Below are 23,018 nucleotides of genomic sequence, written 5' to 3'. Positions count from 1 at the left end.
GAAACACGTTTATGGTCGAGGTTGATATGAGATTTAGAAAGTAATTAGTAATAAGAGTAAATCTTTCGTTGAGGGTCTCATTATTAACTAGTTGCTTATTAGCATACATATTACTAGGATATTGGCAATATATTCCGTCATATATCTGTGATGCAATTATGAATAGAAAGGTACAGAATTTATTTGAAATATGTCTTCAATGTTACTTGACCAATTTGATGCATCCTAGATGAATACAAGTATTATTTTCTTAAAAATCTTACTGACCCCAAACTTTTAGTATGTATATTCACTTTATCACAGTAAAACCTGACAGAAGCTCTCAGCAGTAACCATAAATTATAACCATATGCTAATTCAAATGCACTAAAAGAAGAACCTTTTTGTCATGATTTCTCTTTAACATTCATCTGAAACTGTTAATTGGAGCTTTTAGGAGACATTACAATATATACGAATGTTATTGTACAAGGAAAATTCTGTCAGTTTTCTTTTTTATATGGTTCCCTTTGTATCTGCGTTCCAGAACGAGCACTAATGATATTGAGACTGAGGATCGTGAATGTCATTTCTGCTGTTAGGGCAGCACGTCTATTATAATGTCACTGCAAAATGTAAAATCTTAAGTGCAATGACTTCTTTAATATGCATTACTTTTGCATTTACCCTTGTATCCATCATCCTCGAGTCTCAAAATCATTTTCATGTCTTGATTCTGTTGAGGACGATTGCGCTGCATGTTATGATAAAGATGAAAAATGTTTGTCTTTTTAGTCTTTCATAAAAATATTTATTAAAATTTAAATTGCTCTTCCTCTTAAAAAGACTTTCTGTTTTAGTTGATGTCATCAGTGCCCTCTGACCACATGTTATGTAACTTTTCATGATGCAGTCTTTTTGTTGTTGTTTTTGTATATCTTTTTTCACTAAATATGTCACGTTGTGTAAGTCAAATAGGTTACAATTGCCATGTTATGTTGACTCTACCTTAAATGCCTTCGTTTGCATCGGACTGTGTTTTCTTCAGCATTTGAACTTGATTGAGCATGTAGATGGTAATGCAGTTTCTGGCCTGAGGGAAGAAGTGCTAAGGAGCTGTATTGGGATTACAGCTACTGTTTGGCCTGAGGATCCACTGGAGGCAAGCGCAGATCTGAAGAATAAAAAAACCTTTTGACTGCTGGACACAACATTTAGAAGAACAATGAAAAGCAACAGCCTTAAACCATTTGACGGAGACAAAGCACAAAGATTTGTTATTAACAAACTGGACTGGAAAAAAAAATGATGTTAGAGTTGTGAAAGCTATCTTAAGTTTTCTGGGAAATTTCTTCAGTCAGAAGTGTGTAGCTTGTTTGTAGATGCCAGAGCTTCAGTTAGATTTTTCCAAGAACTATTTGAAGAGATTTTTAAGCACTATAATTTACAGAGAAAGTACACTCTAAAAATGCTGGGTTAAAAATAACCCAAGTAGGGTTGAAAATGGACTAACCCAGCAATTGGGTTGTTTTAACCCAGCGATTGGGTTGTTTTAACCCAGCAATTGGGTTGTTTTAAGGAAACATTTAACCCAACCGCTGGGTTAAAACAACCCAATTCAACCTATAAATAACTTGGGTTCCCATTCAGTCGGTCACGTTCGACGTACGTCGGACGTACCGACGAATTGGGATCACTTCAGGGAACCCCTATCAGCTTCGAGATATAGAGAACAGGCCAATGGGCCATTGGCATGCGAGATTTGCATCTCGCGCTCCGCCCCGCGCCGCGGGTATAAACAGGAAGCGAGAGCGAATGCACGCTGTCATTCACTTCGGAGCAGAACGGCGTTGATGAAGCAAGACTGCTTTTCTAAAAGAGAGCCTATCTGCAAGAGAGATGCTCCAGAGAACGAAAAGGACGCTCTGTGTTGGCGAAAAGGCACATTCAGCGCGACCGCATGTTCACCGCTGCATCAGCATAACAAACTGCTGTTCTCACAGCAACTGTCGGTTTGGTGAGGGCGTTTGTTTCAGTGAGTGCACCACAGGACTGCACTTACCACCTGTGTGTTGCCGCGGTCTTCCCCTGGGTGCTTCAGCACTGTTTAAAGAGCGTTTCCTCACAAAAGAGCAACACGGGTGTGACACTGCGTCTTTTTCAAGACGTCATTCCACTCGTGCGTTTCTGGATGCGGTTGTTTCCTGTCCTGACGGCCACGATCCCTCTCGCATAAACATGTTGAGACTGTGTCGTGGGTGATCCATGTTCTCTCAGGGGAACGGGATCACGTCGACGCGCTGGTCATCTCACCACTGCGCGGTCGAGACTATGATGCCTCAAACGGGGTTGAGTCCCTTCGCTTATACCCCGATCTAGTCTCTTTTCTGGTGCACCGGAGGGGGGACTATTTTGGCTGATAAGCCTGGGTGGCCTGAGGATTACAGTGAGGCTTCCCCGCCGCGTACATCTCTGTAGGCCCCTCACTCCTCTATCGCATCGCAAGCATGTTGAGACTGTGTTCGTGGGTGGTCTATGCTCTCTCATGAGAGCATAGCCACGTCGGCGCGCTGTTCGTCTTGCCTTTTTCATAAGGGCTTGAGTGTTCAGCGCGCCGTGTGCCGTCTCACGGCCACGCCCACTGTCTCACGTGTCTGCTGGTAGCTTACAGATGGGATTGCTGGTCCTTGAAAGGGGACCCAGCGTTTCATTTGGGGCTCTAGCAGAGGACAGATGTCAATCGCTGCATCGGAGAGAGGGCTGTTATGTGTTCAAAATGAAGATGATGCTGAGATTCCCACCCTATGGCACCTGCGTCCAGACCTCTGGAAATTCCATGTCTGGTCCCTGGACGGGACGCAGAGGTTCTAGGTGACCTACCGCAAGCGGTAGTTGACACCATCACTCCGCTAGAGCCCCCTCTACGAGGCGCCTCTATGCGTTGAAGTGGAACCTGTTCGTCGATTGGTGCTCTTCTCGCCGAGAAGACCCCCGAAGATGTTCGATCGGTTCTGTGCTTGCCTTTCTACAAGATGGGTTGGAGCGAAGGCTGTCTCCCTCCACCCTCAAAGTCTATGTTGTCGCTATCGCCGCTAATCATGAGCTAGTAGATGGAAAATCTCTAGGTAAGCACGATCTGGTCGACAGGTTCCTTAGGGGGGCGAGGAGGTTAAATCCGCCTCGTCCTCCCTCCATACCCTCTTGGGACTTAACTCTGGTGCTAACTGCACTACAGAGAGAACCCTTTGAGCCTCTGCAGTCAGCTGAGTTGAAAATTCTGTCGTTAAAGACAATACTCCTGACTGCGTTGGCCTCCATCAAGAGGGTAGGGGACCTGCAGGCATTTTCGGTTGACGAATCGTGCCTGGAATTCGGGCCCGGTAACTCTCATGTGATCATGAGACCCCGGCCTGGATATGTGCCCAAGGTTCCCACTACTCCCTTCCGGGACCAAGTGGTGAGCCTGCAAGCGCTGCCTTCGGAGGAGGCAGACCCAGCCCTAGCTTTTCTCTGTCCCGTCCGTGCTCTCCGGACTTACGTGGATAGAACGCAAAGCTTCAGGACCTCAGAGCAGCTCTTCGTCTGTTACGGAGGACAGCAGAAGGGAAAGGCTGTCTCCAAGCAGAGGATGGCCCACTGGATAGTGGATGCCATCGTCTTGGCTTATCAGTCCCAAGACGTGCCCTGCCCGCTCGGGTTAAGAGCCCACTCCACTAGGGGTGTTGCCTCTTCCTGGGCGCTGGCTCGTGGCGCCTCGCTGACAGATATTTGTAGAGCTGCGGGCTGGGCGACACCTAACACGTTCGCTAGATTCTATAGCCTCCGTGTAGAGCCGGTTTCTTCCTGTGTGCTCACTTCCCATAGTCAGTAACACCGAAGTGCCCGTTCTAGTGTCGGCTTGCTGCGCCATTCCCTCCCCTATGGTAGACGGATGCGTGCGCTTATTCTGCTCCAGTCGAGTTCCCCGGATCGGCGAACCCTGTTGAGTCCTCCGCAACCCGCGGCAGTCGGACGTGGCGGAGCGTTCGACGCCAGGTCTAACACTCGTATGCATTGGTGGAACTTGTGTTAGGCTGGGTTCCATATGTAGTGACCCCCACGGCGGTCCCATATGTGTATTTTTCCACGGTACGGCTCCCTACGGCGAGCCCGTGTCTTTCCCTCGGCAGAGTCTCCTCTGCCGTCCCAGGTACGTGTTGTCCCCCTCCACGAATTGGCCGGGGCCACCCCTGGGACTTCCGTATTTTGTGCTGCCCACGGCCAGCCCATACGTGTATTCTCCACATGTTAACTCCCTCTGGGCATGATGTGGCTTCCGCAGCTGCCTTCACAGGCACGCTTTCCCAGCGTTATCCAATACAGTCAGCTGAATGGGTCTTGCGGAACAGCAGCTTGGACTCTCCCTGCGTGAACTTTCCCGCCCGCATCAGATCGGGGTCTGAGGGGCTCATCGCTGGGCGCTGGAAGTGGTAGTAACTGTGGCGTTTTCCATAGGGGATCCCAATTCGTTGGTACGTGCGACGTACGTCGAACGTGACCGACTGAATGGGAACGTCTCGGTTACGTATGGTAACCCTCGTTCCCTGAAGGATGGAACGGAGACGTATGTCCCGTCGCCACAGTTGCTGTACCATCACTGCAGGTTGAGCCACTAAGTTCAGCTCCTCAGTGAAAAACAGCGTGCATTCGCTCTCGCTTCCTGTTTATACCCGCGGCGCGGGGCGGAGCGCGAGATGCAAATCTCGCACGCCAATGGCCCATTGGCCTGTTCTCTATATCTCGAAGCTGATAGGGGCTCCCTGAAGTGATCCCAATTCGTCGGTACGTCCGACGTACGTCTCCGTTCCCTCCTTCAGGGAACGAGGGTTACCATACGTAACCGAGACGTTATTTTTAACGCAGCATTTTTTAGAGTGTAGTGTTCTCATTTTCCCACTATTTAGCCTATATCCTTTTGGGCCATTTTGTTGATGAAATATGAAAGATATAGCATTTTTGTCTCCCCTTTTTTTTTCCTTTGATAAACATCTGTCAGTACTATACTCTATTGGTAGCTGAAAACATAATTGAGCTTAACTATTAATTAAAGAACAGTTAAATGGTTACTTCAGCGATTAGCATTAAGCTTGGTATCAGTAGAAACCTGGTAGTATATTAAAATTATCTTACTTTCCCCCCTCATGTCCCCCTGAGACGAGATAATTATGCATTTTATTTCTGGAAAAAATCCTCAGATGACGCAAATATCGTCACTTTGCGTCATCTGAGGATTTTTTGTCCAGGGGCTAGACTACAGGAGCTAGTTCCGCATGTTATCAACCCGCCCACAGGGGAGGGATCTCGCTCACAGAATGTAAATGCGCACAGCCGCTCAGCTCGGGCATTCATAACGGAGCGGTGTGGAGCAAAGTGAGTGTTTCAACTTTTCAATGAAATCCAATGAAAGTTAAGCTTCCATAGGCATGATCTGAAAACGCGGCAGACTGGACGCGCGTTGTGAATGACTGCCACGCTTACCTCAGCTCTGCTCTGCTCAGCTCTTCGCTCTTGTGATGAATGAAATCTGACTCCTGCTGCGTCTGTGCCGTGACTTTCGTTCGGCTCACTCACACTTTATTGAATAGACACGTTCAGTTGTTAATTCTGTTTAATTCTTGAGTCTATTCTCTAACCGAACTAAATTATTTTATTACTATGAAAATCAAAACGACGGTTGGGGCGATGTCATGGTGGGCAAGTGATAAACCAGTGGCTGCGGCTTTGGGAGTGGCCTCGTTGGGCAGCGAAGCAAGTGCATTCTGGGAGTTGTTGTCTTTCATCCACATGAGACAAAAATACATATTCTGTCTTTTCTCAGTCTAGAAGCCACCAAATTCAAAAAAAAATTCACATTTCTACTACATAAATGACCCAGTTTAAATACACATTCATCTTTCCAGCACTGAAGTATCCCTTTAAAGTCACAATGAAATCAAAATTCACAACTCTTGTTTTTTATTCATGTGTATTCCCTTGTAATCTTTAATCAAAATTATTTCACCTGCCTCTTGCAACGACATCTCTTCTCTGTTTACTGGCGCGAGGGTGGGATAACCTGTCACTCACATGAGATCACAGCAACCATCCAATCAATTCCCAATGGACAAAATCAAGTCACGCCCTATACATTTGTTTCTCTCGGATACATAACAATATGGGAAGAAAAGACTAGCACAACTTCTGCTTCGTGTGGACTTTAAAAAAGGGTAACTCAACCCCTGATCAGAGCAGGCTGAGTGGGGGGCGTGCACCTGAGACCCGCAGTGACGGATTGATTGACACCTGGAGTGAAGCCGTTCTCATGTGATCAATACAGGAAAACATTTCTTAGGGCGTGGTGAGCTCGTGCCAGGGGCATGGATAGTGAGCGGTTGGAAGAGCCAACATACGTCACGATGACCAACAACATCCAATAGGGAAATTCAACAGCAGTAGCCACCGTTCAACCTTAAGAGGGCGGCACTTTTTACGTTTTACACCATATATTGTAGAATTAAAACACTTTATACCCAAATGTCAAAACATTTACCCGAATCAATGAACACCACTAATAAAGCCCCAGTCTTGCAGATCATTAACTAAAAAAAGTTGTTTTAGGGTTTAGTTACCCTTTAAGGGAAAATACATTTGTTAAAGCTTGGTACATACTCTGCAAGAACAAAGAAATTTGTTCGTTTTCTCAAGGTGGCAAGAAAAAGAACAAAGTTCGTTCTGGCATACTTCACGAGAAATGCAGGTACCGAACATCTCAGTTTCTCTGCATTAACCCCGCCCACTTAAAAATTCTGACCAATCACACAATAGTTCTCGGACACCCACAATAAGAAAGTTCTGCTCAGACGATGTGTCGAGAATGACGTCATTTTGTTCTCACATCTTGTTCTTGCGGAGTATGTAGCGGCCTTAATGGTAGCCCTTCCAATGTTGAAATAGTCTGTATAACTTTTTGCATGTTGAGTTTCCATATGACCCGCAGAATTAATAGATTCTTCAATATCTATTGTATATAACTCAACACAATACAATATATACATCCTGAATCCTACAGAAACTATTAAGAAGGTTTTCACTTTTCCTGTAAAAAAATTATATGATCAATAGGTTGACAACATGTCTTTAAATTGCTTTAAATCATCAAAATAACTTTTATCAAAATAAAAGTTTCAACTTTTTTGTTATACAAGATTCAACTAATTTTAAAGGTGTAGTGTGTAGTATTTATGAGGATCTGTTGACAGAAATGCAATATAATATACATAACTAATATACATTTTCAGTGGTGTATAAAAACCTTACATATGAACTGTTATTTTTTTTTTAACTTTAGAATGAGCCATTTCAATCTTTAGACAACGCAGGTCCCCCTTACAGTGAAATCGCCATTTTGCGCCGTCATGTTTCTACAGTAGACCTAAATGGACAAACTTCTCTACAGAGCGCTAGTGAACCACACCGCTATACACTGCACCTGCACACTGCACACTGCACCTTTAAAGTCAGTTTAATGTAATGTAAATGTATGTTAAAATTACTTAAACATCCAAGTCGATTGTACTTAAAAAATTAAGGCAGCCACTTTTTTTATTTTTTTATTTTTTTTTTACAGTGGCAGGTTCTTTAGGACCGGAAATGGAGACAGGAAAGATACCACCGACAAAATGGAGACAGATATTTTTTTTGTCATAACAATACATATATTTTCCTGCTACTGTGTCTTCATGAGCAACACTTTAATTTCTGATACAGATCTGAGCTCAAGTTTGTTTACAATGAAAATCACTTTTATTTTTAGTACTGTTATTATCCTCTGTTCTTCGCTTCAGACAGCACTGAAAGATCCTCCTTATCCGCAGGTTTATCAGCAAGTATGACTCTGGTCGAATATAATTTCACAGAAAATATCCCTGTACTGAGACAAAATGTCATATCTGATACCAATAATTAAGGAAATAGAACAGGAGACGAGGACAATGACAGAATAAGTGATAGATGGATGCAGAGCAGAGGAGAGGAGATTGAAGCGCGACGGGGGGTGGGGTCAGATTTGTGTGAAATAAAGCAGAATCAGAGGCGTGATTAATCCAGCAACCTTTACAGGAAAGGTCTGAGGTCCCACTGGAGAACTGATGGCTGTGAGACTCAGGAAGAAAACTGAATGAGGAAAGGGCAGAAGTCAATAGAGGTGCTGAGTGCATTCTCAGCCTCAATCATAATGCTGTCTCTGTGTACTGTAAATACATCTCCCTAGGTGACTGAAGAAGACACATTACCCTAAGCAAAAATCTTTACTGTCATATTTGCAACGGATGTGCCAGATACCTTTGTCCACAGACAATCGACTGAAAAGTTATTAGGCAAACTGTGTTCAAAGGTTTTGACTGTGCAAAATACATTGTTAATATATCTATAAGTGATCCTCTTCTTTTATGGCAGGTTTCAAAAGGTAATAACCAGTTCTGTCATGAGAACACTGAGTGTTTGGCATTGTAAAGGATATGGCAATGTTAATATGTTTGGTCTTGGTGGAAAAGATCTGCCACGCTGCTAGTACGGGACTTGCTACTGCCAATACATAAAAGACACGCTGCTGTGAGCAAGACATACTGCTGCTGCACAATAGCATACATTAATTACCTGTAGCAGATCTATACAGGTGTAGCTGGGGAAGGTTGAGGGTTTCTGAAAGTGTGCTGCAGACTGCTATAACAGACACTGGCAAGTTGAGAACCAAGCTCATTGGCTACTGATACAGCAGGAACCAATCAGCTGAGAATGATTGCAAGCAGATTGAATTAAGGACCTATCAGCCTGCGCCTTCTAGAGTAGTTTTGATGTCTGATTTGCAGCTTGTAAAACTCTGAAAATATGTATACAAAACAGACAAAACTGATTTGATTTATGATATTGGCCAACGTATAAGTTATCATCATAACATTAAAGTGTAAATTAAATGGTCTGTCTGCTTCAAGCCATATATTTTATTATACAGTTGCAAGAAAAGTATGTGAACCACTTGCAGAATCTGTGAAAATGTGAATAATTTGGGGGGGGGGGGGGGGTGAAACACTCAGTTTCAGTCAATCTCATGTAAATCTTGAATACCTTTAGAGTAGTATTGCATCCTTCATATCTCCGATAAGTCTTTAGTTTTATCATATTTATAAAAAAAAAGATACGCTGTACAGAGTCTTTCCGGAAAAAAAGAGTGGCTGGAGGCGCATCGTGTGGGTGGAGCTAAACAGCCATGAGTGCGTGCAGCTATTGCGTTGAGGGCGTCTGAAAGCTGTGACATCCTTAAGAAAACGTTATCCTAAATTCACTTTGACTATCAATCAGATTCAACCACACATATATATGATCCAGAATCTGATCCGGAGGCTGAAATTGAACAGGAGCAGCAGCAGCAGCAGCAACTACTACAGCAGGACATCTCTATGTGGTATAGGGATGGCTCGATACCACAATTTTGGCTTCGGTACGGTACCACAATCTAATACCGAAGTACCGATATTAAGTCGATACCATGCAGGGTCTGAATTTTGGCACAGATATTGCGCATCATTTTACTCACTCTTGCAAGTTTGGGGTTTATAATGCGGGAAATTAACGCAAAAGTTTATTATTAAATGAATCACATCAAATCAGTCATTTGAAAACTTTTCTTGTGCGAAGTAATTTCAGCAATACTCCCTTCCCTAGCTCTCAAAATTAGCAAATTGCTTCAAAAAGACATCGCACCTGAAATATAAAAGCAATCTGCAAGCTCCGATTCAACACTTTCGCTTTCGTTTCAGGACAGATGACGGAATTTTTTTTAATTAAGACGGAAAAGACTTTTTAAACCTTGCCAATTTGAACATGCAAGCGATTTCTTAATTCATGGGATGGGAGCTCTTTAAGAGAGTTTTCTTTGCGCTCATACCAACAAAGCACACACAGGCCTAAAGAGCTTGCGTATTCCAAATTAAGTTGTTTTTCCTTAGTCAAATACACACAAAATTATGTAAAAAAAAGTGAGTTGTCACATAAACGCAGTCGGTTAGGTCTTACGCGAATGTAAATAGTGCAATAGTAGCCTGCTATGCATGCAAATATGATGAAATCTAAACGTCATTGGTTCAAAAAACGAACGCTGGAGATTTCATTATATTTAAACGATACAATCTTATATGTGCGTTGATCAGTGTTAAAAGAAAATAAATGTCTAACCTGTCTATCTCTTAATGTCTTGTACAAGTCAGGATGGGCAAGTGACCAATGCTTGGCAAGGTTTGATGGTTCTTCATCAGTTCTATAAGCAAAGTTCCAAATTTCACGTCTACTCCATTCTTTATTTATTAGTTTTGGGGCGTGTTGAGTGAGATTCAACTGCTGTATTCATTTTGTTCTTTGTTGCCACATTTGGCATTTTCGCGTCAGTTTGGGTGGCAGCAACTTCGGAACGGCAGCATATACCGAAATGAGCAAAAACATGATATTGTACCGTTTGAAATAAAATGTATATCGGTATTTTCCCAGTACCGGTATACCACGCATCCCTAATGTAGTATGTACTGTAACTGTGCATATTTGCTTAGCGGCTTGTCATGCATGAGTTTTACAACATTTGTGTGTGTTTACACATGGTTTATGAGAACATAAACCAGGTTTATAAGGACTTAAAGTTAGCAGTAGCAAGCGGAACAGTTTTGCACGTCATGTTGTTTACTTGTGGTGCACTTACACGCTGATAGCTAACAAATCAAAGACATTTGAAGCAGTTTTACTCACCGCCTTCTTCCAACGCACGACCGTGAACCTTAATCGCTGGGACCCCTCCATCTTTCAGCATTAGACGAGCTACAAATCCAGCGTCGAACTGGGCATTGTTTATAAAACGATCGTCGTCGAGATGCAGGGAACAAACAAAAACACTTGCACAACTCCGTTGCTGCTCCGGAAAAACAAACTCCATCCACTGTCCCATTAACGCTGGGTTCTTTGAGAAGCTGTACAGGGTTGTCTTGCCCTGACAACCAAAAAAACACTTCTTTGGTGACATTGTTGATTTCGTGAAGTCCTGTGACTGCAGCGCAGCCGGCTTCCCTAAAGCCGAGCAAATCGCGTTAATGGGCGTGCATTTGCTCTCTCGCTTTGGTCGTGCGGGCCCTTCCGGGAGAAGAGCCCGTACGGCCTGTACAAGGACATTCTGCCCTTGTTGACGTCACGCAGATCCATACTCCAAAACTTTTTCCGAAACTTGTGAGAAACCGGAAGGAGTATTTTTGGCACAGAAGACAAATTAAGTACAAATTGCCTTGATCTTCAAATTCAACAAAGTTTTCAACCCCGGCTCTTAATGCATCGTGTTTCCTTCTGGAGCATCCGTGAACGTTTGAATATTTTTTTAATACTTGTTTTTGAGTCCCTCAATTGTCCTCAGTGTGAAAAGATGGATCTCAAAATCATACAGTCACTGCTGGAGAGGCTTCAAATATGCAAAAGGTAGCCTACTGAAAAACTGATGGATTTGCAGGACCTGAAAGATTTTTCTGAAGAACATTGGGCAGTTTAACTGCTCAGGACAAACAAGAGACTCAAGAAAAAAATTACATTACGAAACAAAAATCCAGGTAATGACACAGTATTAAGAATCAATGGTTCATAAACTTTTGAATGGGGCCATTTGAATAAATTCAGCTATTTTTTTGTCTTGTGGACTATATGTAAATTTTTTTAAATGTAAAATATCTTATTCAGGACAGTACTAAATAAAAAATAAAATGCATTTTGTTTATGATTCACATTTTCACAGATTCTGCAAGCGGTTCACATTTGTCTTGCAACTGTATAGCACATTATTATATTATTATGCACATTTATTTTCAAAAATTCAACAGTACAAAAAGTGAAAATAGTTAGTTTTTTTTGGTAGATTGTATTACTCTTTGAAGCCTCACCCTATTTAGGCCCTACAGATGTTTGTGTGTGTATTTTTGTGTTTTGCTGGTGTTCGTGTGTGTGACGGCTGTGAACTTCACTGCATCTCATGCAGCAAGGTCAGACATGAAAAGATGTGCACATCCAAGTTTTCGTGGACATTTTATTGCAGAAGAACAGGTGTTCTGCAGCTGCATCAAACTGCTGTATCACATACAAAAAGTAATAAGCTATGAAATGCCTCCTGTAAGGAGTACTAAAGCAAATGGTCTGTTCTACTCTCTCTCTCTCTCTCTCTCTCTCTCTCTTAGCTGATATGGCCACTTAAGAAGTCTCAACACTTCAAGCAACAGACAAAAGACTGGGCTTTTTCGAGCCTTTTTCCTCAGCAGTAAGCATTTGTCAAGTCAAAAGAGAAAGTTAAAGATTAGTATCAAGCATATATAGGCTACATATTTGGCTCTTTGGTAGCATAATTGGATAGACAATAGCAGAGTGTGATTGTCCCATTGTGGCTAATTACAGGCTTTTAAACCCCATAGGTCTGAAACTGACACAGCTAGAGAATGGAGAGCTCTGTTTGGACAGTTTCAGTTAGCATAATGCTATTAGAAAGTACTTTTTTGTTCCTGTTTGGTACTGTACCTTATTCGGTTAATTGCATTTAGTTGGGTAGCAGTATAAAAGACTTACACTTTCATAGCTCAGGAGATTTAATTGAGTTCTCTGTTGTTTAATTACAATATAAAGTTTTGAAGTGATGGTGCATAGAACAATCTGAGAAGCGGAAGATGCAAGTGAAACGCTCCATTTGCTCTCGGTTTAATCTCAGTACTGTATAGGAGACAATTGAGATATTAATGATGTTATTTTCCATGTGTAGCACTTTTGGTATTTTCATTTAAAACCAAGGGTCCACATTAGTTTGAACGTCACATGTCTATTTGCAGATTCTCAGAGGAGTTTTCTAGAATCACTCATTAATGCTCTTTGACATTTCATTTCTTCAGTCTTACCTGTTTTCACGCTTCCTGTAGTTACTGCACTCTGTGAAATCTGCTGTGCTGAGCAGTGTTTGGCGTGTCGCTTCAAGTCAATTGACAACTGAGTGTTATTGAGACATATTGTTCCACTCCACAGTCGCTCTCCCTGGATTTGAAGAGCTTCACAGGGATTCTGAGTTCAGACATTTGGTAAACCAAATGTTATCTCTAAACACATTTGCCTTTGTCTACTTTAGATGAACGATTGGGCTATATTTGCTTGTTTGCTGCAAACTTTCCTCAAATAAATAGTTCACTCAAAACTAAACAACCTAATGTCGTTCCAAACCTGAATTACTTTTCTTTCTTTCAGAAAAGTCGATTGATGTTTTTACATTTGCATACACTATATTGTTAAAAAATATAAATACTTTTAGAAATTAAAACTTTTACCCCTGGTTTCACAGACAAGGCTTAAGTCTAGTCCCAGACTAAAATGCATGTTTGAGCTGTTTTAATTGAAAGTAACTTGAACTGACATGTCAAATATGTCAATGGCATTGTTTTGTCTCAAGATGCACAACACCAGTAATGTTTTTTTTCTAAGGCACATTTATAAAAGCTACTTAAATGTCCTAATTAGTCAGAAAGCATGTATTAAAATGATCAAAGGTTACAAAAGACTTCCATTTCAAATAAATGCTGTTTTTAATTTACTTTTCATCAAAGAATCCTGAAAAAAAATTATCAACCAAAAAATGCACAACCATTTTCAACTTTGATCATAATAAAAATGTTTCTTGAGCATCAAATAAACATTTTAGAATGATTTCAGAAGAAATGAAGTAATGGCCATCACAGGAACGAATTACATTTTAAAATAAAAAATATATATTTTTTATATTTATTTTTGTATTTTTTTAAACTTTATATTATAAATTGCAATAATATAGCACACAATATTATTGTTTTACAGTATTTTTGTATCAAATAAATGCAGCCTTGGTGAACATATGAAACTCTTAAGAAAAATCTTAGCGACCACACATTTTTTAATGTATAGTGTACAATGAAAGGATATAGAGTCCATATACGCATCCAATACGAATGCATAAATGAGATTTGAAAACTAATAGTGCAGGGGTTTTAAACTTGGTTTCAAGGATCACAAGGGGGATTTTAAATTCATTTTTTAAATATAATATATTATTTCATATTAATATTTGATGTGAAAAGTGCTATCCATATGAAATTAAATGATTAATAATTATTTGAATCAAACTGGTATTTTCCTAATAATATTTCTGTAATATAATTTTGTTTGGCTTTAATACTTTAATACATTGTACATTTAATACAATTTTTAAAGTACTTTAATATCAAAAGTTCCCCCCTGCACAGTACAACATATGTCTTTATATTTTAAGAAGACAGTCTTTTGCAAGGGTGCCATCATATTTGGAGCACTTTGGCCGTAATTTTTTTTTTTTTTTTGAAAAGCGCTGAATTGATTTTTTTCAATTATTCCTATAAGTCAAGAGATTATGACTATAATTCAAGAGAGATTCTAAGACATTTCACAGTTATTCAGAAACATTTTGTGGGCAGAAATGGGTGCTTCGTGGAATGTTTGTGGGCTATGACTTGAATATTTATCATCGAGCAGAAAGAAATGAGCACGGCTCACCACAATTGCGCCTGGCTTTTCTAAGGGCCAGGCTGGAGCCGTTTGAGGCTAATATACTGTGACGCTGATGGCGCTCACTATGACCTTTTTGCAGTCGGCTTGTTCTGACACCGCTTCCTGCATGTGCTTGTGTCCCTGGGACAGGCTAATGAGAGAGTGTCTGCACTCCACCCACTAAAAGACGAGTCGGATACAGCTGCTGCCGGCAGGGTTCTAATCACACCCTACAGCCTGACACCCCTCTATACTGTATGTGTGTGCGTTAAACCCAAGACATGTCTCCCCTCCCACACAACATTATCATTGTGTAATGCTAGCTACTGATTTTCCACTGACACAGTTACAAAATTTGAGCATCACTTTCTATGTATACTTCCTCACCATATTCTTTGTAGTATTTTCACATATTTAAAAGTAATTCATAAAATTTCTTTCTTTTTAGAATACTTCCTCCAATCCAGATTAATTTACAAACATCACTACAAATAATATCAACTTTTCTTTTTCTTTTTGGCATGTCAACTTCTGGTTCAGCCAACAGTGTGTTTGTTTGTCTGAACAAAGGGAAACAAGGAAGGCTAATACCGGTAAATGACATATTTCACCAATAAAGTCTGCATGAAACCAAAATTGTTCTCAATAACTAGCCATTTCATCACTAGCCCACATGAAAATCTATCCACAGAATGTCTTTTTAATCTCTTCTCTGATGTCGGATTGACGATAAAACATCTGTGAACGTCCTAAAATCAAACTGGCCTTCTATTCAGTATTCCTTTTCACTTGGAAATACGTCCAAATACTTAAAGTCAACTTCCGGTTCACACAGACTTTAAACTCCTCAAATGGGCTAAATCAGAATTGTATTTGTTAACTAAAACTATTACAAATAGTTGTATTACAATAGTTGAAAAACGTAAAAAAAAAAAATAGAAATAAGTTTATGTTACTAAAACTGAAACTGAGATAAAAATAAAGTTAACATTTTAGGGTTACAATTTAGGGTCCAATTCTCACTATTAACTAGATGCTTATTAGCATGCATATTACTAGGATATTGGCTGTTTATTAACACTTATAAAGCACATTAATGGATTATTCTGCATGACCATATTCTACATCCCTTAATCTAACTAATAGCAGTAATTTATTGAGGCAAAGGTTGTAGTTAATAGTTAGATAATAGTGAAAAATGAATCATATAGTGTGACCAAAATAAATGAAAGCTAATAGACATAAAAAACAAATAAAAATAACACAAGCGCAAGTTTGAAAATGTATATTTTCAATATTTATATTTTAGAAAACTGAAAATATTAAATAAAAGCTAATTCAAAATATTAATAAATACTATAATAGTATAGTATATAATAATAAAATAACAGTTCAATTTAGAACTGTAATACAAATCCTGCAGATCATTGGCTGACATGGACTGGTATTAAATTAATCCCACATTTCTAGAAAACACAAACTATCTTGTCAGAGGTACAGTTTAGTCAAAGCCCTTGAAAGCTTCTGGAGTCGGAGAAGGTGAGAGAGAGGCTGTGTTCTCTATCCCATGTGTCTGTCATCTCTGGGGGAACATCAGAGCTGCCTCATTCACTATTCTTCCCAGCACAGAGGCAGTCGCCACCTGCTTCAGTCCCATTCTCCATCAGACCATGACTGTGCCTGGTTCCTCTCTCTTCGTTAATGCATCGGCCTGCTGTTAATAACACTTTGGTGGCATCTGTTCCCTCGCGTGTTTTTCAAACGTAAGCGCAAAAGATAACAGGGATCTAATTTATTGAATGTAGATCTGTGGCTGTATATTTGCCTGTTCTTTATAGTATCAAATACAAGAGCCCAGCACAAAAAAATAATGGCCACATTTGATTAAAATGTTCCCTTTTTTTGGTTTAACTGTGGCCACGTTGTACTCAAGTGACTAAGTCGTGGGAAAGACTTGCTAATTTGAGGCCTATCTGGCCTATTGTAGTCTCTGTAAAAATGGGTTGGAAATGGGAAATTCTGTGTTCTCGTCTTATAAAAATGAATTCAACATAGAACATATAGTAATAGACCAATGAGGTGTTTGCAAACATCAATGACGTGTTTTGTGGGCAGAGCCTGGTGGCAGAAAATGACAGTTCTGCAGTAGCACTCTAAGCCACGCAATAAAACAATAAAAAGGTAATTTTGAGTTTATGTCTCACAATTTTGACCTTTTTTTAAAGACTCCAAATTGGTAGAATGTAACAAAAAAAAATATACAATCTACTCGACTTTACTGAAAAATATTGTTCTTTTAATTAAGCCAAGAGGTCACACCATGATGTATCGAGCTTCTACTGGTCTTACGTCTTCACGTGATGTGAATTCGCAGGTCAGAGTTCACCAAACTTCAACTTTGGAAAGCAGCGAAATGCGAAACATGCATTTGAATGGAAGTCAATTGAACGAAAAGTGCAGTGTGACCGCCCCATAAGGTGTGTCCCAATTTGCGTTTTGTCATATAAATTGTGACACACCTTCACTTTCTTCCATTGCAGACGCCAATGTCCCAATATGGCACGACATCTTGCGCATCTTGAGATTGAAGTGGAGCCGCGGTATCAAGGCCATGCCCACAGTCCCGCAGAAACTCCTTATGTCGGTTGAAATAAACAGTTATGGAAATATAGAAATTAAAGTTAAAGCTCCAATCTCCTCCTGAAAAATCCCGAAAAAAAGTCCGTTGGTGCCTCAGTGACTACTTCGCTCAGAGAAGATTTCAATTATGACGTCACATTTTTATAGCATCAAATAACTTACTAAAACCAAACTTATTTAAAAAAAACCCTGAACTTTTAAACTTCAGCATGATAAAAACGACCTAAAATCTTTGGAAAAAAATGTAATTGAAGTGTTATTCGATTGTTTAGTTTGTCTCACATCCCATTCGATTAAATGGCGAGGGCGGGGTTTATGACCTATACTGGGACCAGCTAATCTAAACGTGTTGGCTTCACTTTTCAGGACTTGTGCGGCACACTTGGTTCACGTAATTTATTCAGTATATCACTAACGTACAAATATCCTCCATGCTGCAATGCTGAAGACAAATGAATTGATGTTTAATTTTTTTTTCACTCTCCTGTGGCTGTCCTCTGGCCTACAAGGATTGAGAACATGGTCTTTCTCTATAAGAGACGCTGTGATGTGTATAAAAAGAACATATTCCATTTTGCAGCCACTCTGTGCTGAAATTGCTATTGAATTACATTGTATGACTGAAAATGTTGAGGTTAGATGACAGGTTGATAAGGGCTATCACAGATTTCCATAAATAAAGAATAACACATAAAGCTCAGCAGAATAGAGCTGTTCGTTCATTATGCTAATTTGCTTACCAGAAAGGCTAATTCTCCATGGGTACCCTCTGGAATCTTTTGACTCATTTTACTATTTCAGCTTTCAGTAAAGAGTAAAATAAACCTGTGGTTTACAGTTCTTGAAGAAACATTTGTTCTACAATATAAAATAATTAAATTGCTAGCAACTTGCAAAGAGGACTTGTACCAGCCTGACAAATTGTGTTCTAGCAATGTATTAATAAAGTATGTTTTTACGTTACATTTAGCGATTAAGTCCATTCTTAAAGGGTTAGTTCACCCAAAAATGAAAATTCTGTCATTAATTACTCACCCTCATGTCGTTGGACACCCGTAAGACCTCCGTTCATATTCGGAACACAAATGAAGATATTTTAGTTGAAAGCTGATGGCTGAGAAAGGCTTCACACAGGCCTCCATTGGCATTCAGTACATTGACACTTCCAAGATCCATGAAAGGCACTTAAAACGTCGTTACAAAGTCTATCTCACCACAGTGGCTCTACAATAATCATACAATGCGACGACAATAGTTTTTGTGCGCAAAAAAAAATCAAAATAACACCTTTATCCAACTTGTTCTCGACTTCCGTGTATGCCTCCACGACGCAGGCGCGAGAATATGACGCAGATCCGGCGTTCGGACATATGACCCAGAAGCGATTTGTTTACGAGCAGAGGAAGACGCGCGTGTCTAAGCTGTTGAATTCTACATTGATCGTGCTTTAGGTCTCGGCGTAGTGCTCAAAATGGGGCTTAAGTGTGTATTTCATCGATTCCCGAACACCGGCGCTACGTCATATTCTCGCGCATGCGTCGTGGAGGCACACACGGAAGTCGAGAACAAGTTGGATAAAGGTGTTATTTTGATTTTTTTTTGCGCACAAAAACTATTGTCATCGCATTGTATGATTATTGTAGAGCCACTGTGGTGAGATAGACTTTGTAACGACGTTTTAAGTGCCTTTCATGGATCTTGGAAGTGTCAATGTACTGAATGCCAATGGAGGCCTGTGTGAAGCCTTTCTCAGCCATCAGCTTTCAACTAAAATATCTTCATTTGTGTTCCGAATATGAACGGAGGTCTTACGGGTGTCCAACGACATGAGGGTGAGTAATTAATGACAGAATTTTCATTTTTGGGTGAACTAACCCTTTAAGTCCCACTCAGTGTTTTTTAGTTTATGACTAAAATAAGACCTGTGGTTAACGCTACTCAAAGAGACATTTGTGTTTTGTTCCATAACATCAATTACAAATTTGCTTTAACATGCATTTGGGAATGTGACATCAATGTGGCACCAACCTTCCCATACTTGTAATGAGGTTCACAGTTGTAATGTAAAATAACATTATTTCTATTATATATTTTTTTTTACTGTAAAATAATACAATAGTAATATTTCTTATTTCGTTTTTATTTAGTTGTAGTTATAGTAGTAGTAATAATAATACATAATATTATTATTACCATATTGATATATGTTCACAAAATGTTTGCTAAATTGTCAAGCCCTATAAACAAGCACAGAACAAAAATAGAAGATTTTGTCCCCAAATCATGCAGGCCTAACCTTTAGTTAAGAGAATTTTAACGCATTGTTGTACACTATGAATTACAACTTAATTGTTAAAGAGAAAATAAGGAGAGAACTTCCCTGAAGTAACGTTGTGATTATCATTCCAGGAACTTCTACTATATCACTATGCTGCGAGACCCTGTGTCACGTTACCTGAGTGAATGGAAGCACGTGCAGCGTGGTGCCACCTGGAAGACTTCCCTTCACATGTGTGACGGCCGCTCTCCCACACAGGACGAGCTGCCCACCTGCTATAACGGAGACGACTGGTCGGGGGTCACTCTAAACGAGTTCATGGACTGCCCTTCAAACCTGGCCAACAACCGGCAGGTGCGCATGCTGGCCGATCTCAGCCTGGTGGGCTGCTACAACCTCTCCACCATGAACGAGAGTGAACGGAACCCCATTCTCTTGGCCAGCGCCAAGAGTAACCTGAAGAACATGGCCTTCTACGGCCTGACGGAGTTCCAGCGCAAGACGCAGTACCTGTTCGAGCGCACTTTCCGTCTGCGGTTCATTTCAGCCTTTACACAGATCAACAGCACGCGCGCCGCCAATGTGGAGCTGCGCGATGACATGCGCAGCCGTATAGAGCAACTGAATTTCCTGGATATGCAGTTGTACGAGTTTGCCAAGGACCTCTTCCTGCAGAGATACCAGTTCATCCGCCAGCGTGAGCGACAGGAGGAGAGATTGAAGAGGCGGGAAGAGAGACGCTGGCTTAGGGAGCGCAGAGTCAACCAGAGAAAACAGCCCAGTGTGGAAAACCCACCTCAGGTCACCACAACTGAGGACTATGCCAGCCAAGTGGTCCGTTGGTGATACCTCTTGGAAACATGCACTAGGACACAGAGGACATAACGGGCCACTTGAGGAAGAGTAGGTCACATTTTGGAATCTTTCAGTTTAGCATTCTAATGAGTTCTTTTGGCATGAAGCCTGTAGCACTGCAAACAATCATTGCCTTGAGCAGTATTTTTGTCTTGTTCTCCAGTAAATATTATCAGAAGAAAATGAACTGGGGCCGTATTCACAAAACAACTTAAGGCTAAAAGTAACTCCTAACTTGCAGATTTAGGAGAAAGTCTATAATGGGCGTGTCAGTCCAAATTTTAGGACTCCTAAATTTTTGCTCTTCAAAGCATTATAGTGCTAAAACCAGCTCTTAAATCTGTGAAAAGTTAGGGGTAGTCAAGAGGACTCCTAAGTCACTAAGACCAAATCACAAACAATCCTAATGGCTGTTGCTGGCAATCCGCCTTAGCAATCCGCCCAAAGACACTGTAGGCTACACCATAGGCAATAGAGCCTTGGGTGCTGAGACTTCTCCCCTTATAAATACAATACATATTTTGATTTATAGATTTTAATCTGTGATGACATAACATAATTTGTGTACAGGCAAAATGCATTGAATGACGGAGAATAAAACATTGCAGTCAAGTTGAAAATAATGTCCCATCGTCTGTGCTGATAGCCTTGTGGACAGCTCAGGTGACCCGAGTTTGATTTCCGGCTCGTGGACCTTTCCCGATTCCACCCCCTTTCTCTCTTCCACTTTACTTCCTGTCTACTCACTGTCCTATCCTGAAAAAATGCGAAAACGCCAAAAATAAATCTTTAAGAAATAAGAAAATAATGGCCTATTACCTGTGGCAGTTGTTGTCACAGGTTCACACTTACAAATTATTGAATAGAGTAAACATGTAAAATAAGCGTATTCGGCATGCTGTCCAAACCCAGAGTACTCCCCCATATCCCAGCCTAGAGTGAGGAGTCAGGATGGTGGAGGAGGCGGAACTTTTTAACAAGGTGAAATCTACATACTTCCCAGCCGGAGGTTGCAGACTTGCCTTCCATTGGCTTTGCCTATGCCAGGGGTTTTCAAACTTTATGATGCCAAGGACCCCCAAATATGAGGGACCCCCTTCCTAAAATCCATCTAGATATTTTTATGTATGAAAAAAACATTGAAACTGTTAGATAAGTAGCAAGTGTGACATTATAAATACAACACATTGTTTCCAAACTGCTTTCCAAAATCGGCTATGCTTAATGTTAGATGTATAAACTCAAAGTATTTATTATTTATTATTATTAAAAATTATTTGTATAAGCAACTTTCACAATAAATGTATGTAAGCAGCTCACGTACTGCGTTAAGAATACCGCCTTACAACCCCAGTGAGCGAGATAAAGGCACTATAGTGAGAAAAACTCACTAGAAAGATACAAAGCAAACTTATACAACAATTCTGGAAAGTATGTATACGGCAAGAAAAGAGAGAAACATTTAGAAATGAAACCTTTAGAATGTTCGGTAGACTTTGTCCGTATTTGCTTTGTGTTTTTTTATTCTCTGAAATTTTTTGGGGACCCCTTAGAACCTTCTGGAGGACCCCAGTTTGAAAACCCCTGGCCTATGCCACTCTAACACCATAGCTGGAGAAACGTTTCTCTATTTACAGATGTGACGAGACACGCATGGACGAATTATGTACGTACGCAATTTCCTGTGAAAACCATTTCGCCCTGTCTAAAATATAAACATTTATAGTATAGTAATAACACATTTTGGAATGGTTGTATTGATTTTTTATTTAATAACGTTAAACAAAAAACAGTTTTGATTCTGTAATAAATATATATATTAAAAAAATAGAAATCTTTTGTAAAATTATAAATGTGTTTACTCTCACTTTTGATCAATTTATTACATACTTGTTGAATAACAGTATTAATTTCTTTCAAAAAAATTTTTTATTAAAAAATGTACTTCCCCAAACTTTTCAACATTCTCTCAAAATCTTAATATTCAAATTAGTTAAGCAGAAAAAACTCCCGAACCAATGTAATGCAGCAAAACAATTTTACATTACATTTACTATTACATTTACTCATTAAGCTGACACATTTTGCATTTTTATCTTGTTTCAAGTGTCAAATTTTTTTTATTATAAAACGATAAAAAAAATACTGACTTGAGAATTATTATTTTTTTACAGTGTGGTTTCTCAAGATTTCTACTGATTCTTTTGCAATGAAATTGAGACTGCAGTGTACACAGACTGCAATCCAAAAGCTGAAAAGGGTGGATCTGTGCTCATTCGCCAAGCAACATCTTTGTGAAGGAACAAACCCTACACCACAGAGTTATATAAAGTTACAACACTGGCAATCTGAGGGGTGTACACTCAAGCTGTGTTCTTGCATTCAAAAACAGCTAGATATAGTGAATGGAAAAAAATGCTGACAAGTTCTTAATGCCCAGGCCTGTTGCCAGTAGAGATTCTCAGAAGACACTCTCTTTCTCTCTCTCTCTTAAAAAAAAGCAAACTTGCAGCATGGAGACAGTCTGTACTGAGAATCTGTAGTCTCTGGTAGTTTCTCAATGATATGTTATACAATTCAGGGTTAGCAGACGCCGCCACAACAAGAGCCTCATCTGCATATACAATAGAATATACATTTTGCA

General features: G+C 40.1%; 1 protein-coding gene across 1 annotated transcript in view; it reads left to right on the top strand.

Annotated features, from left to right (window-relative positions):
• hs6st3b (heparan sulfate 6-O-sulfotransferase 3b) overlaps positions 1–20,365 on the top strand; it is a gene marked incomplete at both ends in the record, with an annotated part of 63,057 nt that extends 42,692 nt beyond the window's left edge. Inside the window, one exon of the mRNA XM_079822103.1 lies at positions 19,651–20,365. Within this exon, the coding sequence (XP_079678229.1) occupies positions 19,651–20,365 (715 nt within the window). The remainder of the gene's footprint in view (positions 1–19,650) is intronic.
• Positions 20,366–23,018: the final 2,653 nt, after the last annotated feature.

Source organism: Gobio gobio (assembly GCF_949357685.1).
Source record: "Gobio gobio genome assembly, chromosome: 7".
NCBI lineage: Eukaryota > Metazoa > Chordata > Actinopteri > Cypriniformes > Gobionidae > Gobio > Gobio gobio.
This window is presented reverse-complemented; position numbering and strand designations above follow the sequence as displayed.